Here is a 20,756-nt window from a genome sequence, read left to right as displayed (position 1 = left end):
AAAGCTTCCCTTCGGGGCAGAAGATTTTGTTAGGACAGAGGGCCAATGCCAGGGATGTGGCAGTTCCTTTCACTCCTAGGAGCACTTCGTGCCAGGCAAAGCTAACCTGCCCTACTGTGTGTGTGTGTGTGTGTGTATGGGTGGGGGGGCATTCTCACATTTTTCAAACCAACAACACAAAGAGGTGCACATTCTCTATGCTCTGCAAGTTCCTTTTTTCTTTTTCAAAGATTTTATTTATTTATTTGACAGAGAGAGACACAGCGAGAGAGGGAACACAAGCAGGGGGAGTGGGAGAGGGAGAAGCAGGCGTCCCACCGAGCAGGGAGCCCGATGCGGGGCTCGATCCCAGGACACTGGGATCATGACCTGAGCCGAAGGCAGACACTTATCGGCTGAGCCACCCAGGCACCCCCATACATTGGTTTAAAGTTCAGTTTGCAAGTGGCCGATCCTCTTTCCCTCCTTTCAGCTCCCTCAGGGGCATCCTGCTGCAGCCTCAGAACACAGCACACTCACTCTCTCCTGCCTAAAAATTTAAAGTCCATCTCCCCCACCCCATTCTCCTTCTTGCTGCTGCCCTATTTCTCTTCTTTTCACGACCAAAACTCTTTATTTTTCCCAAATAAAAATAGTCTTTCTTTTCAGGTTATAAAAAAGGAAACTATTCATTGGGACACACTCAAATGATGCAAGAAGAGTACAAAGAAAGTGAAAATCACCTGCTATCCTGCTCGGCAGATGTTACTGTGTTGACCAGTGTCCTGACCAGTGTCCTTCCAGGCACACACAGCCACGGGCAACCTTATGTAAGTCGCCCCATTCCACACATGTGGGTTTACCCTCTTCCGCCCCATGCCCAGATGTGTGGAACACAAAGGTTGTTCTTGGAAGAGCGGTCTGCACTCCCAGACTGCAAAACCTTCACAACCACAGACATCTATGGGCATCTGTGCGCTCGAGCCCCTGCTTCTCTATGGAAACCACTTCGGTCACCAGTGGCCTCCCTGTAGTGAAGTTGGAATTTTGGGGCATTTCCTGAAGACTGCGAGATGAGAGAGCCCGGAACTGGGAGGCAGGGGCCCTGCGTTCTGGGATAGGCACCCCTCCCAGCAGACCTCTAGGAAGTGTCTGTTGGGCCTCTAGGAAGTGTCTGTCACCACTGAGCGCCACCTTCATGGGACACTCCTCTTGATTCTCTGCCACCATGCTCGCCCCGGGCTCCCCCAGTCCGGCCTCCTTTCCAGACACTTCTATCTCCTCTGTTCTTCAAAAGTCAGTGTTCCTTAGCCCTGGACTCCCCTTTTCTTATCTTCTGTGGTCTTTCCAGGTCATCTCAGTCTCATTGCCTGTGACTCCCAAATCCCTATCTCTACCCAGATGTCTGGATTTGCTCGCCTTCCTACCTCACACTCAACTTGTTGACTGAAATCCCCTCCTCCCCGCTTTCTAGTGTCTTCTACCCCATGGGAAGGCACTCCATGCACCCAGACTTCCAGGCTGTGTCCTACTTCCCGCCTCTGTGAAACTTCTCCACCCTGGCCTTCCCCCTGGCTCCCACACTGGCCCCCAACCTGGGCAGCCCCATCAAGCCTCCCTCAGAGCTCCAGCTCCTTCTGCTCTCCGAGTTTAGATGTCCTCCCCTTTCCAGAGCCTAGGTTCCAGAACCTTTCCAGCCCAGCCTGCCACCATTGTTCTGTTTGAGCCTGTAGGTGTGTGTGAGTGCAGTGGAATTTTAAGGACAATAACTATCACTCAAGCATTTCACGGAGGAAAAAGGAAGCACTTAAGAGAACACCTTTTGAGGGTTGAAAGGCTTTTCTAATGCTTCAGACCATTTCATCTGCACCACCCTCCCCAGCAAGGCCAGCAATATGGGGCTGCTCAAGTCTGGAGTTAGACACCACCTTGATTTAAAGACCAGCTCTGCCAGGTCCCCGCTGTGTGACCTTAGACGCATTGCTTGAACTGTCTCAGTGTCCCCATCTTTAAAATGAGGATAATGAGGGGGCACCTGGCTGGCTCATTCAGTATAGCATGCGACTCCTGATCTCAAGGTTGTGAGTTCAAGCCCCACGTTGGGCGTGGAGCCTACTTAAAAAAAAAAAATGGCGGGTGCCTGGGTGGCTCAGTTGGTTGGGCGACTGCCTTCGGCTCAGGTCATGATCCTGGAGTCCTGGGATCGAGTCCTGCATCGGGCTCCCTGCTCGGCGGGGAGTCTGCTTCTCCCTCTGACCCTCCTCCCTCTCATGCTCTCTGTCTCTCATTCTGTCTCTCTCAAATAGATAAATAAAATCTTTAAAAAAATAAAAAAATAAAAAAAAAATGGGGATGATGTTAGTACCTACCTCATTGAGGGGATTTACCGTGAGGTGAGGCATGTCACAGTGCTTGGCACATGCTAGGTGCTTTAGAGATGTTGTAGGTGGTTTTGGCTAAGAATATTGAGATTCGGAGAGAAGAAGGGAAATGTCCCCATCCTAATCTGTAGCCACTGCAGTTACCTAGTGTAAATCACAGCTTAGAAAGTCATCCTTCATTTCTAGAAAGAGGGCTGGCATCATTGGGAGAACCTAACTTTGGCGCCTCTCCAGACTCAAGGCCTATATCCTCTAAGTCAGGTTCTAGGTCATGAAGAGTCCTGGCCTAGGGTCCCAGAAGACGGCCCGCCACAGGCACTCCTTCCCCTGCTTCATCAACTTTGGGTTGATTAGTCCCCGTCTCTGGGCCTCAGCTTCCTTTTCTATAAAATAAAGTTTTGAACTGAGTGATGGGGGGCGGTGGGAGGTGTCTCTTTCTTAAATCCCTGATGAAGTATGAGTGACATTAGATTATGTAAAGACACTCAACTAGAGTCCCAGATTCAGAGAACTCCGAACCCTGTGAAACCAAGCACTTTCACATCTCTTTTCCTTTGCAAGAGCTTCCCTGTACTCCATCTGGCAAACCCCTGTGTGTGCTTTAAAATCCAACTCAGGCGTCCGACCCCTTTGTGATGTCTCCCTGACACCTCCCCCAAATTAACCACACCCTCTGTGCTCCAAGTCCTGTGCTTAAACTCACATTTTCCCCACTGTACTGTAATTACGTGTTTGAGTGTCTGTCTCCCCAAGTAGATATGAAGCTCTCGCAGGAGAGAAACCAAGTTTCTGACTCACGTTTTAATCCCCAGTACCCAGCACAGGGCCTGCTGGCACCACATATGTACGGGTAAACACGATCTAAAAGTAAATAAGTAAATGAAGAAGTAAGTCAGTGAGTGAGCGGACTAAGAAGGAAGAAGAGATACACCTGAACAGGTGCGTGTCGGGTTGGGTCCCGCCCCACCCCCACCCCCACGGAACTACATTTCCCAGAAGGCCCCGCGTCCTGGGCATGCGCAGCGGAGTGCTAGGAAGCTGCGACGCCGAGTTTCACTCTGGCTACCTCCTCAGAGTCGGAGCTTCAGTCGGAGCGGTGCCCAGGCCGAACCCGAGCTGTAGCCCGAGTGCGGCGGTGCCTTCAGCTTGCCCCCTCGCCTTCGTCAGCTTCGGTGAGAAGGGCGGGCAGGCCACCTGCCTGTCGCCAGGGCTGGGGTCCCGGGGACGCGGGGGAGACCGAGCCGAGCTGGGACCGGAAGGGGGCGGGCGTGGGAGTGAGGGAGGGCTGGGCCGGGCCGGGGAAGAGCCCGGGGGTGAGGTCCGGGGGCACTGGGAGGACTGGCCGCCGGGCTGGGGCAGGCGCAGGCGCAGGCGGGAGTTGGGGGAAATGAGACGCGCTGGCAGCTCGGGACGGGACTGGGTGCGAGGGTGAACGCCGGGGGGAAGCCGAAGGGCCAGCAGGGGGAGGGGCGCAGACCCTGGGAGTTTGGGGCGGGCGCGAGGAGGGTACCCCTTCCCGCAGGACCGGGGCGAGGCGGTGGGGATATTGCCACCGGGCTCTGTGGTGCGGGGTGTGGATTCGGCTGGGCTCTGCCTTCAGGTGGACGACTCGCTGGAGCCCGGGGCTGTACTTTTTAAAGAGTTTGTCCCCTAACTCTGCTTCCCTCGCCTCAAGTAGGGGTCGCCCTCCAGGAAACTCCTGTTTCCTGGGGCCCTGCGTTACTTTTGAGGGGTGCATAATGTATGTTGAAGAGGATTTAGAAGACGCTCTTTTCTGAAGCTGTTCTTTCGAACCCCCCCTCCCCCTCAAGCCAGCCTGGTTCCACTTCTCTACGTACCAGTAACAATGGAAATAGTGTGTGCACAGGCGCTTGGACGTTAAGAATTAACTCAGAATATTTCTGCCTGCCATCCTAACTCCTCTAGAGTTCTTATATAAGGTGGACTTTCTGGTCGCCAAAGTCAGGCTTTACCATCCGGGTAACTATAACTAGGCCTCTTGTTCATTTGCTGTGTGACCTTGGCCAAACTTTTACCCTCTCTGGTGTGCTAATTTTCGTGGTTACTTACACTGCAGACTGGCTTATGAAGTCCGGTTAGGCCTTTCCATGAAAGAGCTGAAGTGTTTGTTTTTTTCCTCCCACCATCCCCTTGATTATTGAGCGGGTAGAGGGAGACTGTTGTACCTCCTGCCCTGCCCAGGCTGTTGGAAAATAAATCTGGTGATTTCCAGTCCCCAGCCGCAGTGCACAGACCCAACATCTGTGCATTCGTTTTCACTGACCGTTGTTTCTCCATTTAAAACCTGATCATCTTTTTCCTTGTTGGCGAAGGTGCCCTGGAATTTGCGTTGCTGAGTCAGCAAGGCTTTCCGATTTGCTCCGTTTTTGTTGTTTGCATTTTATATCAAGATGGGAACTCAAACAAGTCATTCCTCCTAAGGATCTAGTGTCTCCGTCAAGAAGGGACAGTTTGTGCCAGCTCTCCAGAGGGAAAAGGTAAGAGCTGCAGGGACTTCTCATTGCTGCCTTCTGGACCTGGTTTTCAGCGGAGGTGGAGACTGGGGAGGGTGGAATTTAAGGTCTCCGGAATGAAAGTCAGCCTTGGGAGTCGATTGTTGATTGCCAGCTGTCTCAAATAAAGTCAAGTGCTTTCTTGTCAAGGGCTTCTCCTGTTTAACCAGTCTTAGAGGATGCTTTCCACTTAAGGCATGCTTTACGCGGTGAAGGACACAAGTCATGATTTCAGCATCTGAACTGGGAATTTTTATTTCTTTCGTTGCACGAACAAAACTGGGTGCCTTCTTTGTGTCAAGCCCCGTGCTCAGTGGTGGGGCACCCTGATGAGCGATAAGAGCTCTGTCACCTGGGAGCTCATCATTTGGTGGAACAGACAGACACACCATAGATAGTGGCAAGGCATTGTCGGTGTGCTGTGTGTTGAGGCAGGAGGAATCACAGGGCAGAGCCCCAGCCCCCTGCCCCCCAACCCCATTTGTGCAGGAAGGGGTCGGAGGGCGGGTCAGCAAGCTTCTGGAAGAGGATAACTAAGGTGAGTTGTGAAGGGGTAGGACTTGAAAAGGAGGGGAGAAGCCGGGCAGAGGAGTCGGCATCTGCAGAGTCCAGAAGTTACCTGGTGCGCCTGGGCCACTATAAGTAGCTCTGTGTGACCGGGGCAGCAAGGGATGGGCGTGGGGTAGAGGAGGCTGGTGAGGTAGGCAGAGGGCTGCGTTTGGAGGGTTTTGTGGGCCATGCCAAGGCTCTGGGGAGCAGGATTTTAGCAGAAGAATTCCAGGAGGGCATTTTATTTTATTTATTTATTTTTTTTTTTAAAGATTTTATTTATTTATTTGAGAGAGAGCATGAGAAGGGGGAGGGTCAGAGGGAGAAGCAGGCTCCCTGCCGAGCAGGGAGTCCGATGCGGGACTCGATCCCGGGACTCCAGGATCATGACCTGAGCCGAAGGCAGTGGCTTAACCAACTGAGCCACCCAGGCACCCCCAGGAGGGCATTTTAAACGAGCACACTGGCTGGAAGTATGGGATGGATTAGACGGGATTATGCTCTTTGTGACTTATTTCCTTACACCACGCCAGTTTCTGATGGGGGTGGGGGTTAGACATGAGATTGTTGCCCCCAGTTTGCTCATGGCCTCCTTGAAGAGATAGAATGGACATAGAGAACTGTAAAGGGCAGACAAGGGCTGTGGAAGTTGCTAAGAGGGTGTTTTCTTTCAGTTGGGCACCTTGAGGCATCATGGAGGTGCTGTTTAAACTGGGTCTTGAAAGTATGGGTAAGGTGAGGATGTGTGGCGAGGTGGGTGGGATTCTGCATGGAGCCGGGGCATGGAGGTGGGAAAACTGGATGTATATGGGGGGAGCAGTTGTCGCTTAAACTCTTGGGTATGGGCCGGGGAAGGGGAGGCGTAGAGGAAAAGAAGGTATTGAAGGCAAGTGCGCTGGCAAATTCTGTTGATAGGGAGGGACCAGATTGTGATGGGTTTTCAGTGTCAACCCAAGGAACTTGAAATGTATTCGGGAACTATACTTCGGGAGGCTCAATCTTGCACGTGCCTCTCGGGTGGACCAGGAGAAACAGAGTTGGAGAAGCCAGTTGGAAGAGAATACTTACCAGGGTGAGAGAGGCACAAAGGTCCCAAGCGGATGCTGGCAGCGGGTCTGAGGAGGTGAGGAGGGAGGAGAAAGTGAGCCATGGCAGCTGCGTCGCTGTGGGGGGAAGGTGGTGAAGAGCTAGAAACCCAGGTTTTTCTCCTAAGTGCCTGGGGCCAGGGCATCCACGGGGGAAGCAGAATTAGGAAGGAAGGTGAGTCTGGATTCAAACATACGGAAGGTGCCGAAGAGACCAAGAGGAATGGGGCCCCACAGAAACCATGTGCCAGGGCTAGTGCTTGGTGCTTGGGGTAAGATGTGTTTGTTTTAATGTTTACCTCGGGTAAACACAGAGCTAGGTTAATACACACTCATCACCGTTCATGCGTGGCTTGCTTTTGTTTATTGCCTAAGTGATTTTTAATGAATGTCGTAAGCTCCTGCATTCCAGTCACCCAAAACAAAAGCTTGAAAGGAAAGTATACGTGTAATCGTTTGATATTTCTCCCCATCCTGAGATAACCGTTATCCCCTCACTTTCATGTAGTTTTATTGTACCTATGTGTTTCTAAGGAAAGTAAAAAAATATTGCTAAGATTTATCCGTATTATTGCATGTCATCTGGTTCATTTGTTTTCACTGCTGAATAATCCGTGGAGTGAACACGCCACAGTTCATGCATCTAATTTTCCACTGATGGGCACTTAGTTGTTTCCAGATTTCTGCAGTTGAAAATGTGTTGCTCTGGGCATTTCCATACACATCTGTGGTACATGTGCAAGAGGTTTTCTTGGGTATGAACTTAGGGGTGATATCTTGTTGGGTTATAGGGTAAATAAAGGTGCCGCTTTCATAGATCTAGCCAGACTGTTTTCTGAAGTGGTTGTACCGGTGTATGGGACTTAGCTGCTCCACATTCTTGCCATCACTCACTATAGGCAGACTTTATTTTTGCCAATTGAATGGGTATAAAATGGGATCATTGGGACCGTGATTTCTGTGTTCCTGAGCCCTGACATTGAATGTCTCTTCATAAGCTCATTGGCATGTTTCCTGTGAAATATTTGTTCATGATTTTTGCCAACGTTTTATTATTTACTGATTGTAGTTCTTTATAGATTCTTGATTTTGATCCTTTGTTCATATTGTGAATATTTTCTTCTAGCTTGTACTCTATTTAAGACATCTTTTGTTGAACCATTCTTAATTTTAACATAGTGAAATTTTGTTTTTTGTTGTTGTTGTTGTTTGTTGTTGATGTTGTTTTTTATAGTCAGTGTTCTATGTCTTGTTTAAAACATCTTTTCCTGACCCCAGTCCTTGCCTCTAAGGAGCCTGTGCCCTAGTGGAGGGCCAGGTAGATAATTGCACTCAGATGTTATGTGGACATTGATTGTTAGAAGTGGCCACTTCTGCCTGTGGGTATCTGCCGAGGGCAGAGGCACTTCCCTACGTTTTGAAAGAGAAATGGATTCAGAGCAGTATTTCTCGCAGAGAAGTAGTTCCAGGATGGTGGGAGTGTGGTGACGGGTGTTGGGGGAGCTGTAGACTAACCACTCCAGTTAGTTTGCACGTCGTCTGTGGCTGTTTTCACACTCTCCGTGGCAGAGTTACGTAGATGCTGCAGACGCCCTATGTTCTGCAAAGCCTAAAATATGTGCTCTTTTGTCCCCTTAGAGGAAAAGTTTGCTGACTCCTGCCGGGGGAGTCGTGGTAACTGTGGTAACCTGACGAGTGTGTCCCAGCCACCACAAGTGGTTCAACTAGTTGTTGCTGGATGCTTAATGAATCTCGGTCAGTGCTGCAAATGTTGCCAATTTTTCTGCTTTCCAGAAGCTGGAAACCTGGATTTTTTTTTAATGGTGAATATTCCAATTTTTAAACAACAGCTCAGTTAGAAAAAAAAAAACCTAAAAACTGTGTTGGCCAGGAAAAACCTATCCGGCAGGCCGATGTGTCCAGCATCAGCATACCCCTTCTGTCTTGGACTCTGGAAACAGATTTGGGTTTCCTTAGACCTGTGGATTTTTGGGGCGCCTGGGTGGCCCAGTTGTTAAGCGTCAGCCTTCGGCTCAGGTCACGATCCCAGGGTCCTGGGATCGAGCCCTGCATCAGGCTCCCTGCTCAGCCGGAAGCCTGCTTCTCCTCCCACTCCGCCTGCTTGTGTTCCCTCTCTGGCAATATCTCTCTGTCAAATAAATAAATAAAATCTTAAAAAAAAAAAAAAAGACCTGTGGATTCTTGGGCAGGTTGCTTATCTTTTGCCTCCTGTCCTCATCTGTAAAGTCAGGCGAAGACCCGTGCCCAGGACTGTGAGGCTTAAACATTTAAGAACCTGTGGAAGGTGCTCAGTGCGTGGTGCCTTATAAGCCCTAGGTTGGTGGTCATCGCTGTTACTGCTTCCACTGCTCCCCCATTTTGACCCCCTGGGGAGGCCTGGGGACCAGGGCATGTTGCTTCTGGCAGAGAAGGAGCAACATAGCGGTTCTTGGTGCTGGTGGAGGAGGTTGCCTACAGGGAATCAAAGATTGCTAGGGCCTGCCCCCTGGCCACCCTGTGGCTTGCTGGCTATTTATTTATTTATTTATTGAGAGGGTGAGCATGAGCAGGGGGAGGGGCCAAGGGAGAGAGAGAATCCCAAGCAGGCCCCCTCCCACCCCTGCTTCAGCACAGAGCCTGAGGTGGGGCACGATCTCATGACCCTGAGATCATGACTGGAGCTGAAATCAAGAGTTAGACACTCAACTACAGGGCCCCACCCTGTGGCCTACTGAGCCCTGTTTGGAAGGTTCTGCTCTGACCTGCCCCTGGAGGGCTCAGGCGGGCACCCACTAGAAGGAGTTGTCCCTTCCCTTACAGCAGCCCCGTGTGTAGGGGACGGATCATGTACGAGTGTCCTTCCATCTCTCAGAAACCTGGTAAGTTCTGGGTGGCACCAGCTTGAGCCATCTGTTTTCGAGACAGAAGCCCCATCTTGCAGTGCCTGCCTATTGCAGTAGTTCAGGCGCATGGATGGTCTGTTTTATGCCTTTTCTTGGGACTCAGAGATGGGGATGTGTCTTGGCAAAGAGGTGCCATGGTACTTTGAGGAGGTCTGTTGTTTGCAAAACCACACTGGGGTAGTTAGCAGCCATTTAAAGTAATGATGCTAAGTGACAGTGGTGGTTTGGTTTATGTTTATGGTCTTTTAAAAGTGCTGGGCATTTTAAAGAGATGTGTTGCTGATAACGGAAATAATACTTTTTCACTTTAGAAAATGTGAAGAGTTCAGGTAGGTAAGGAGGTCGAACCAGAGGCCTCCTACGGTTTCTCTAGTCGAAAGGCAGCTGGTGTGAACACTTCTGTAGGTTTCTGTTGAGTTTCCTCTATGCTTCTCTTACTGAGTCAAAATAGTGCTGTGGCAGATATTTTTATGTCTATCTCCTTAGGTAGATTATTGGGTCAAAGCAAGTAAACATTTCTAAACCACTCCGTACATATTACCACATCTTTCTGGAAAGGGTTTATCCTTCCCAGGGGTAGGAGGACTCCATATACTCCTGCCAGCACCAAGTATTGAAATTAAGCTTTATTTTGTTTTTTTATTTTATTTTTTTAACTATTTTGATAGGCAAAAAAATAATGTTCCATTGTTTTAAATTTGCATTAAAAACAATATTCCTGGTCAGGTAGGACATTTCTTTGCCATGTTTGTATGCAGGATTGGCCTTTCCCGGGTCTGTCGGACGGCTTCCTGCCAGGGCCAGGGTGGCTGGCTGTGCTGTCCTGAGGTCTTGGAAGGTCACGCTCCTCGTGTCAGCTGGTGGGTGTGGAGTTTCAGGCCGAGCTTCTTGGAAAGGCCCCAAAGGAGAGGTGGCTTAGGAAATAAGCCTGGGCTCACGGGGTTCCCATCCATGCTCCTCAGAACTCTTGCGCTCTGCAGAACAGCATCCTGGGCTTCTGGGGAAGTTGGCACGGAGGCCATTTCTTTGTCAGAAAGAGCACGTTCCTGCGTTTTACATACCAGTGAGCAGCCTGCGATCCCATTTGCAAATAGGTTCTGGTAATCATCAGGGGCCGGAAAATCCATCCAACTGCCTGAGTGGTAGAGCCTACAGAAGGGATGGTGATTGTTCCAAAGTCACGAGGGTGGAGTGTACTTGCACATGTGTTTGTGCACGTGTGTATGTGGGTGTGCGCGCGCGCGCCTTCTGACCGCTGTCTCCATCTCCCCTCGGGACAATGGAGGGTGGGGGCCGGTCCGTGTCCCTGCGTGGACCGAAGGGTGAACCGCTGAGCCCGGGCATGCATGAAGCCAGTACTTATTTCAGTAGGCTTTGGAGGGATGAAACAGGGTCCTCACATGTTGGCAAGGTGATGATCACAGTCTGAGCACCGCCTTAGAAACCACACTCCGGGACCTCTTCCCAGAGGCCGCAACCCTCGTGGGATCCGCTTCTGTGGTTCCCGCACCTGGAGGCCCACAGGTAGGCAGGATGATTTTCACTCAGATTCTTGTGCCAGCTCAGATCTTGTTCTAAAGCTCTTCTAAATCCTCTGCGGATAGAAAGACTCTGGGACACATGTAACTTTTTTCTTTTGTGTGAAAATGCCTCCCTGGTAGGACAGCAGCAATCCTGTGTGCCCCACCGCGCAGCGCTGTGGGCAGGATTTGCAGGTAAACCCCGCAAGAGAATGCGAAGGAAAGCAGGAAGGTTTTTCTCATGGTCGAAGTTGTTGATATTTTTTAAAATGTAACTTTGGGCTCATCCTAAGAAGTAGTATGACCATTGTGGAACATCTGCAGGCACAGAAAGAGGTATACAAAACAGAACTGTAACTCCATCACTCCTGTTAACATTTCAGAGTTGTGGGGCGCCTGGGTGGCTCAGTCGGTTAAGCGTCTGCCTTCGGCTCAGGTCATGATCCCAGGGTCCTGGATCGAGCCCCGCATCAGGCTCCCTGCTCCGCGGGAAGCCTGCTTCTCCCTCTCCCACTCCCCCTGCTTGTGTTCCCTCTCTCACTGTCTCTCTCTGTCAAATAAATAAATAAAATCTTTAAAAAAAAAAAAAAAAAATTTCAGAGTTGTTCCTTGCAGCCTTTTTTTCCCCTTCCTTCCAGCCTTTTTACATTTTTAATGTATTTTTAAAAGATTTTTATTTATTTATTTATTTGACAGAGAATGAGCGAGAAAGAGTGAGTGTACAAGCAGGGGGAGCAGCAGAGGGAGAGGGAGAAGCAGGTTTCCTGCTGAGCAGGGAGCCCAATGCAGGCCTCAATCCAAGGACCCTGGAATCAGGACACGCTTGGTGCCTGTCTGCTGTGTGCCCGAAGGCAGATGCTTAACCGACTGAGCCACCCAGGTGCCCTTAGCCTTTTTAAAAATTTTTTTAAGTTTATTTTTAGTAATCTCTACACCCAGCATGGGGTCGAACTCACGACCCCGAGATCAGGTGTTGCACACTCTTCTGACTGAACCAGCCAGGTGCCTCAGTTCTTAATTTCTTTTGGCCTCAGTTCTCTCCCCTATAAAATGGGGGACAATGCCTACCTTCAAGGGCATTTGAGGGTTGAGAGAGCCTGAAGGACCAGAGCGCCCCACAGTAGGTGCCCAGTAAATGACACACCGTCCTGCCTAACAGCGGAGCGGGTGCTGTTCCGTATCCTGTATTTCGTGTTTGTCATGAGCATTATCATAGGTCTGTAGGCCTTTTGTAAACATCTTTCAGGACTTGTATTCCATCATTGGGATATACTGTAACTTCCTTAAGAATTCCCTTATTGTAGGTGTTTAGTTCCAGATTGAGGCTTTTTTTCCATGGCCAATTATAGTAATTATTATTTTCATAATTAAGAACACCCTCAATAGCCCCTGTCATTAAGAGCCGAAACAAATTAGGTTTTTGAACTACAGCTTCATGATGGCTGAGGTGGTTGCAGAAAATGGGCTCCTTGACACAGCCCTTGTGTGCGTGTAATTGCCGTGTTGAAGTGGAACGCCAGTGGGTGTTTCTGGGTCTGGCTTCAAATGTGCCCCAGGCCCCGGGAGCAGGAGGTTCTGCTCTCTTTTGTCTGCTGGTGTTTGAGACCCTCTGGGATATTAGGCATTTGAAGTGCTGAAGCCCCAGCTTTGGGTCAGCTCCAGCTCTGCCCTCAGGGAGTTCCTGTTCCAGTGGGGAGACAGACAGTGAAACCAATAAATGCGGTCTTTCGTGTTCGACGCCCTGGGGGGTGGAGTCAGTGCTTTTCTGGTGAGGGTGTGGGTCAGAGGGCTCAGGAGAGGGGGGTTGCTGCGGCTGAGTCTGGAAAGATGGGCACGCTCGCTTGGGTTCTTTGGTGGAGAGAGGACTGGAGTCTGGACACATGTAGCAGCAGGATCAACAGGTAGGAGGCAGTAGGCAATGGCTTTGAACGTTCTGGCACTTTCTAGAATTGGTTGTGTCTGGACCTAAGGAGGAGGCCGCGTGGTATGACGGGGGACAGCGGCTGGGTGCCATGTCGTCTTCCTCTCTGGGTCTCCAGTACCCCAACAGTGCCTGGATGAGGGTGGACCCTTGGTGTGTGGAGGCCGAATGCTTTCATGAAGAACCTCAGCTGCAGTTCTAGCCCGTATCTCACAGGCTGTTTGGCAGAGTTCTGCGAGTTGGTTCGTCTGGGGATGTGCAGACATGCTGGAACGTACCACGTGTGCTGATATCCAGGAGGCCTCCGCTGCCTGAGATGAGTGATGCCCGCCAGGAGGTGCCAGGAGGAAAGTCTGGGCTCAGGATTAATTGGCTCTGAAACCAGTCCTGTGATTTGTACCTGGATGTGGTTACAGAGACTTCTAATTGCAATCACTGAGCTAATAAGCCAGCTGGCCCAAGGGCATCCCAGGTCTGATCCTCCAGAGTGGGATGTGTGCTTTTGTTGGAGCAGCTCGCAGCTCGCGGACAGCCCCGGCACCCGCAGGTGTGCTCCCAGTTCCCGCAGGCCTGACTCATCCATCGCCCGCGTTCTCATGCTGTGTGTGTAGCTCAGTGCCACCCTGGGCCACCGCTCCTCCCCCAGACTTGAAGGGTGGGGATGGAGGTCTTGGGGTAGCAGGGGCTGGGCCAGAGCAGGGAAAGCGAAGGAGGCCAGGCTTGGCGGCTAACTGCTGTGTGCCTGGCGCTGCGCTGGGTGCTCTGCACAGAGCTCTCGGAACACCAGTGAAAAGCACTGAGAACAGACGTTAGTATCATCATTTTCAGGTGGGAGAAAGCAAACTTGGAGAGCTCAGGTACCTTCGTCAAGATGATACAGCGAGTAGAGTAAGCCTGTGCCTGTTCATTTTCATGCACTGCTCCAGATCTGCCTGCCTTGTGGGGCAGGTGTCTTGAGTCTTCTCGAAACCTTGGTGGTGCAGTGCTGTCTCAGGGACAGGAACCTTATTACCAGCTGTGTAAGCAAGTCACCGCCACTCTCTGGGCCTCGGTTTCCTCATCTGCAAAATGGGGAGACAGTTCAGCGTCTGTACATGAGGGGTTTGTGTAGGAATCAGAGCAGACGGTGTGACTGGGAACCCTGGGCCCTGGGGGACGTGCTGTAACAGTTGAGGGTGCTCAGGACTCGGGATGGAGTCTCCTCTCTCCTCCCTCCTTTCTCAGCAGGGCCTGAGAGTGGAGCCCAAGGTAGAGTCGGGCTGAGCTTTCCTGTCCAGGAGATGGGCATTAGCACTGGGTTGATGGGTTTGCTCTCTGCTGTTACTTAGCAGTGTTTGTGTGCCCTTCAATAAGACCTTGACCTCTTTTGAGCCTTGTCATAAAGTGGAAGTACCGCCTTGTGGGTCTGTTAGGCATACATGAAATAAGTCTATTTGGCGTTTGTCACTAAATTGGTCCTGTTCCTCTGGTACTCTGGGGGCCTGACACGGTACAGTGCCTTCACAGTGTAGTGCTCTTCTCCAAACAGCTGCAGGCTACTTCCCATGCAGCTGTGTTTTGAACTAATATGTATATAACACTTAGGACAAGGCCTCTGCTGGGGCTGGCGATATGACTGTGGACAAGGCAGACTCCCAGCTTGGTGCTGTCTGGAGGGGCAATAAGATCTGGAACGTCATCCTACCCATACGGGCATCAGAGTTCTGGTCGGTGCTGCAAGGGAGAAGCTCACATGATGGGCAGCCAGGGAAAGGCTCCCTGAACCACGCAGCCTGGGCCTCAAGGCTGAGTAGAGTTGACAAGGGAGGAGGATGGGCTGGGGTGGCCGGGAGAGGAACGTCTCAGGAGATGGATGCAAACCCTCTGGGCCTGCCCAGTGGTCATCGAGGTCCAGACTGGGGTGCGGAGAGGCCGGGCTTCAGCATCTGTGAGATTTCAATGTTTATCTAGGGTACCCTTCGTGGCTAATGATGCCTCCTGGAGCAGCCTGGAGACCTGGGCGGAGCTAGGACTGTGCTTTGAGTCCCAGCTCTGCCGTTGACCCTCTGGGTGTCCTTGAGCCCTCCCCCTCCCCAGTTCTTTCAGAGACACAGGTTTTTCCCATTTGTAGCATAGCAGGTGTCTCACAAACAAATCTGCTTTGGAAACAGTAGAGTCTCCACCACATAGTGGAAGTGAGGGGTCACCACGGCCTCAGTGCATGAGGGGTTTGGGCTTATTCATGAAAACACAGGATAAAAGGATATACTCAATAGTTAGGTCACAGGGAAATGATCGGTAGAAAGAAGCTGGGCTGGTGATTAGCACCCAGGACTCACTCCGCTGAATCTCCCTGAACATTCACAGAGGCAGGTAGGATGCTTGATTGACTGAATTCTTCCTGGCTGCCTGAGCAAAGAGACAGGATCGGGTACTAGACTCACAATGCTCTTAAGGTATTAGGGGAAAAAGTAATTGTGGAAAAGTAGACATTTTTTCCCCTCTGAGGCCGACTCTCAGGGACGCTCTGTGCGTTGGTAACTGTTTGTCCTGTTTACAGGTCTTCTGGAAGCACTGGGCAATGACCCCGAGACTCCAGCCCAGAGTGGTCTGAAACCGTTTGGGAGAGCGGAGGGAGACCTGGGGAAGATGGCCATGGCCCCAAGCCCTTCCCTGGCGCAGCTGTACGCCAGCCCCGTGGCGGTGGCTGTGTGGGAGTGGCAGGACGGGCTGGGCACCTGGCACCCCTACAGTGCCACCGTGTGCAGCTACATCGAGCAGCAGTTCGTCCAGCAGAAGGGCCAGCGCTTCGGGGTGGGCAGCCTGGCCCACAGCATCCCCTTAGGCCAAGCTGACCCCTCGCTGGCCCCTTACATCATTGACCTCCCCAGCTGGACCCAGTTCCGCCAGGACACTGGTAAGACACTTCCTGCCTCTCGTACGTGTCGGATCGCCCGCGTTGGGGTTATATATAGCAGTGACTCTCAGAGCTTCGTCCTGTCCCTGAAACGCGCTCAGTTGGGAGGCAGGTGCTGTGAGTGGTACGGATACCACAGTGTGAGATGTACCTCTCAGTAGTAGGGAGTGTCCTGAGAGCACAATGCAGGGGCCCTCCCAGCCCCTTGCCCCTTGTTTCCCAAACCCCAAATGCCTGCTTCCACCTGCAGAGATTGGAGGGTCTTGCGGACAGGCCAGCATGGAAGTAGTGTGCTAGTAATGAGGGCCTGGTGATGCGTCCTGCCTCTGCTGCACGGGTCTGTCTGGCTTGGTTACACAGGTTACTGCACTCTCCCACGTGCTCATATGTGGGTTTTTGTGTGTTTTAATCAGTATTACTGAGAATGGAACCACCAGCTTCCTCCTGGAGCTGTGCCCTGTCCCTCTAACCCAGGGATTCTCAACTGGAGGTGTTTTTTTCCCCCCAGGACATTTGACAGTGTTTGGAGACATTTTTGATGGTCACAAACGTGGGGCAGGGAGCCATTGGCTCTGGTCAGTAGAGGCCAGGGATGCTGCAGAAACGCACAGGACTGGCCCCTGTGCCAAAGAATTCTGGGCCCAGGACGTCGCTGGTGCTGGGACTGAGAAACGCTACTCTGATCCCTACGGCAGGGTCCTCGGGTGTGTGAGGGCTAAGGCTTCCAGTCAGTTGGATGCAGAGGGAATCCCTGCCTTCCTGATGTTTGCAGTCCACTGCGTAAGGCAGCAAACAAGATACATAATGTGGAAATTATGTATTGAATTAGGTCGCGGTGAGTGTTAATCAGGCCATGAAACCGTCAAGCGTTGGGAGAGATCGAAGTTTGGACTCGGGTGGCCAGGTCACCAGGAGGAAACGCGGACAGACCCGAGGGAGGGGCAGGTTGTCCCTTGAAGGGACTTTGGCTTTTATTCTGAAAGGGGGAGCGGTGGGAGGATTTGGGCAGAGGAGTGCTGTGATCTGATTTGGAGGTGAAGAGCATCCCTCTGGCTGCCACGGAGGCAAGGGTGGAGGTCAGGAGACCGGCAGAAGCGAATTGCGGCGATCATCTTTTGGCAGGTGCTATGGAAACATGGCCCAAGTTCGTTTTCTTTTTCTCTCTAATCTTCAGGTTCGGCTTATTAAGAATATACGCTAACCACAGGGTGTTTCCCAGTAGTTGTCACTTGAGAAGTCAAAGGGAATGGTACATCCATGTAAGGGATTTATGTAACTCTGAATAATGAGTTTTATAAAGTTCAAGAGACGTAAGAAATACTCCCTCATACGAGAGAACAGCCCGAAAAGTTTTCAGTGTGATCGTCAGCTCCCTAAGTGTACGTGCGTAGGAGACCAGATGGGAGGAAATGCGTGGCAATATAAGCTGTGTGGTTGGTCTTGATCGTTGGATTATGGACCGTTTAATTTTCTTTATTTTTTTTCTTTATTTTTTTTTAAGTGGGGCTACATATTTTTCATCACTGGAAATACTTTGAAAAAGCTTGGAGTCTGAGCCACAGCTGTTCTTTGACCCAAGTTCCCAGCATAGGAGCATAGGTCCCCCTCTGCCACTAGATCCCTGTGGGCCCAGTTTCTTGCTGCTGCTTCTTTTTTTTTTTTTTTTTTAGATTTTATTTATTTGAGAGAGCACACGTTTGAGCGAGCACGAGGTGGGGGGGAGGGGCAGAGGGAGAGGGAGAAGCAGAACCCCCGCTGAGCAGGGAGCCCAACTCGGGGCTCGATCCCAGGACCCTGAGATCTTGACCTGAGCTGAAGGCAGATGCTCAACCAACTGAGCCACCCAGGCGCTCCCCCCACCCCCACCTAGTTTCTTTACCTAGAGGGAGCTTTCTGCCCTTTCTACCCAAAATTTGGAAAGCATAACTGGTGCCAGTCTTAAGGTCAAATAGCAGCATGACCCTATGCACACTGCGACCGTGTTGATTTATTTTGGTTGTAGAAAGAGAATTTTTAAGCTCCTTCCATTTTGGGGGGCTAGCAGATTGACCATTTATGTGTCTGCCTCCTTTCCGAACAGGCACCATGCGGGCTGTGCGGAGACACTTGTTCCCCCAGCACTCAGCCCCCGGCCGGGGCATCGTCTGGGAATGGCTGAGTGACGATGGTTCCTGGACGGCCTATGAAGCCAGTGTTTGTGACTTCCTGGAGCAGCAGGTGGCCAGGGGCAACCAGCTTGTGGACTTGGCTCCCCTGGGGTACAACTATACCGTCAACTACGCCACCCACACGCAGACCAACAAGACTTCGAGCTTCTGCCGCAGCGTGCGGCGCCAAGCAGGACCCCCGTACCCGGTGACCTCCATCATTGCTCCGCCAGGCCACACGGGAGTCGCCTGCTCTTGCCATCAGTGCCTCAATGGCGGTGGAACTGGCCCGGTGTCAGGCCGCTACCGCCACTCCATGACCAACCTCCCCGCGTACCCTGTCCCCCAGCCCCCCCACAGGACCGCCATTGTCTTTGGGGCCCACCAGGCCTTTGCCCCGTACAACAAGCCCTCGCTCTCTGGGGCTAGGTCTGCACCCAGGCTGAACGCCACCAACCCCTGGGGTGGGGCGCTGCCCTCCCTGGGGAGCCAGCCCCTCTACCACTCCAGCCTCTCCCACCTGGGACCGCAGCACCAGCCCCCAGGATTGTCCACAGCCAGTGGAGCCAGGTATCTCGTGTTACTGGGGGTCCGTTTGTCCTCCGTGCGCCGTGTCAGCAGGCTTGGGTTTCTGCTCTTACTTAGCTGGGAAGACACGCCCACGTACCTGCAGGCCTGGGCCCTGCCTCCTTGGCTGTTCCTGCTGTGGCGTCGGGTGCCCAGGTGCGGGCCTTCCACAGCCTTGCCTTGCACGGAGCCTACCTGAGCTCCGGTACCTGAGTGCTGGTCGTGGCCTCGTGGGTTCGAAGCAGCAGTGCCTTCGTTCACGCAGAAGAGCCAGGCTCTGTAGAGCAGGTAAAGGCCTGCGTGCCGCACAGCTCTGCTGTGTACCTGCGGATGCATACCTGACTTCTCTGTGCCGGGCACTGGAGACACACGAGGTGGAAGGTTCAGTCTCCTCCCACTCGGCCAGGGGCAGGCCCTGAGCCCAGTTTGGGAGCTTAACGGTTGGTTGAGGAGAGAGCAAAATGCTGTGTGTGGCGGGTGGCAACAGGTGGCTTCCACGCTGGTGCGGTCAGCCCAGTGACTTGTAGAGCTCTCTGCACCTGGAGGAGGATGGTGAGATGGGCCCCACCTGGACCCCGGAGGGCACCGACTAGTCAGGGGAGCCCTGGAGTGGCCAGTGGGGGGTGTTCCTGGGGTGCCCGGGGACCTGTCGCTGACGAGGGGACTCATCAGGATGCGTTATTGAAGGCGTTGGGCTTCTGAATGTTAGCCGGGATGGGGGCTGGTTTCTGAGAGGGTGACCGGTGACTGGACATGGGGGCCTGTCGCGGGCCTGTGGCTGCCCTGCCCCTCTGTTGGGTTGGACTGACGTCGGCCTCTAGCATTTTTTTTTTTTTTAAGATTTTTATTTATTTATTTGACAGAGACACAGCGAGAGAGGGAACATAAGCAGGGGGAGGGGAGAGGGAGAAGCAGGCTTCCCGCGGAGCAGGGAGCCCGATGTGGGGCTCGATCCCAGGACCCTGAGATCATGACCTGAGCCGAAGGCAGATGCCCAACGACTGAGCCACCCAGGCGCCCCTGCCTCTAACATTTTTTTAAAGCTGGGTTTCAGAGGACCCTGCCAGCTTCTATAAGACACGGCGGCGACTGCCATTCACTGAGCGCGCGTAGCTGGGCTGTGTGAGTGATTTCAGTAATCCTTGTAATGGCCACCTGATAGGTGGTGTCCTCAGCTTACGGGTGAGCACGCTGAGGTCGGCAGGACCGCCAGCGAGTGGCAGAGCTGGGAGTCAGCCCAGGCCCCAGAGCAGGCCATGAGGGACACACGGAGATCTTGAAGCTCTCTTAAAGGCGGAGTGAGGGGAAGGCAGAGACGTCCTGAGGGATGAGTGTGGAGGAGTCCGTAGACAGGAGGGGGATGGGTCAGGGCATCTTCCTGGGCATCTTCTTCAGAGATTGGGAGGGCGGGCATGTGAACCTGAGGTCTTTCTGGGAATGGGGCGACCGGAGCTTTCACTTGGCCTTCTCCCTGGATTTTCGCATAGGCGTTAGCAAGCAGGGCGCTGTGCTGTCTCAGCCCCACCCAGTGTTCTGTGAGGCCCCCTCCAGTATGTGGGTCAGAATCTTTCAGAGAAAAGTATGCTGTCTGCTAGCCCAGAATGGTTATCAGCAGGGCTAGAGCTTCTCTTCTACTGGGTCAGTTTTGCTGAGCCTCCTAGGGCTTCTTAAGGTCTTGCAAATTATTTTGAGGCACATTTCTGGATAGTTCTAGAGCTGGGATTCTGGGATGGAGCCAGGTGGTTTAATTAATGGGCTTGTTGCTTTCTCCTGGTCCGGCGCTCCCATTGGTCTCCCCTGCTACTTCTCTGGCACCCCCCTCCCCCGCCTGAGGGCCTGAGAGACTGCCAGAGTGGGTCCTACTGGTACAGGCCCGGCAGGTTACAGAAGGGAAGGCGGCTGGGCCAGACGGTGTTGCCGTTGCTTCTGGGCTATGCGTGTTACTACTTGCCCTGCTTGCCTTGGTTGTAAGCCAGGAAGGGAACCAGGCCAACTGGCTCTGTTAGCTGAAACCGCCTCAAAAGGGCCTGCCTCATGAGATGGGTGTTCATCTTTATCTCCTCCAGCTTTTCAGGAGCTGGGAAAGGCACGGTTCACTCGCATGGGCCTATCCCCCCCTGTTTTGAAAAACAGGGTTTCCCCATGCCTTATTTGTAGGGCGGCCCTTTTCAGTTAACCCCTTTCTGATGGGTGTTGTAGAGCCTGGAGGGGGCTTAATGAATACCTGGCCTCTTGACCCAGCAGAGCCAGGAGAAGCGAAAACACTTGTCACCTTGTTCTGCCTAGGGGCTGTGG

General features: G+C 52.4%; 1 protein-coding gene across 3 annotated transcripts in view; it reads left to right on the top strand.

Moving 5' to 3' along the window:
* The first annotated feature begins 3,399 nt into the window (after positions 1 to 3,399).
* Positions 3,400 to 20,756, top strand: part of DTX2 (deltex E3 ubiquitin ligase 2) — a 35,333-nt gene continuing 17,976 nt past the window's right edge. For 2 of the 3 annotated variants that reach the window (XM_032431068.1, XM_032431066.1), the window contains exons 1-4: positions 3,400 to 3,532; positions 4,694 to 4,858; positions 15,391 to 15,747; positions 17,828 to 18,464. In XM_032431068.1, the coding sequence (XP_032286959.1) occupies positions 15,480 to 15,747; positions 17,828 to 18,464 (905 nt within the window). In that variant the 5' untranslated portion in view covers positions 3,400 to 3,532; positions 4,694 to 4,858; positions 15,391 to 15,479. The remainder of the gene's footprint in view (positions 3,533 to 4,693; positions 4,859 to 15,390; positions 15,748 to 17,827; positions 18,465 to 20,756) is intronic. The other variant, XM_032431067.1, reaches the window with a different exon arrangement.

This window comes from Phoca vitulina, unplaced genomic scaffold, assembly GCF_004348235.1.
Source record: "Phoca vitulina isolate PV1807 unplaced genomic scaffold, GSC_HSeal_1.0 scaffold45, whole genome shotgun sequence".
In the NCBI taxonomy this organism is placed as follows: Eukaryota; Metazoa; Chordata; class Mammalia; order Carnivora; family Phocidae; genus Phoca; species Phoca vitulina.
The sequence above is the reverse complement of the archived record's forward strand: the minus strand, read 5'-3'. Positions and strand labels throughout refer to the sequence as shown.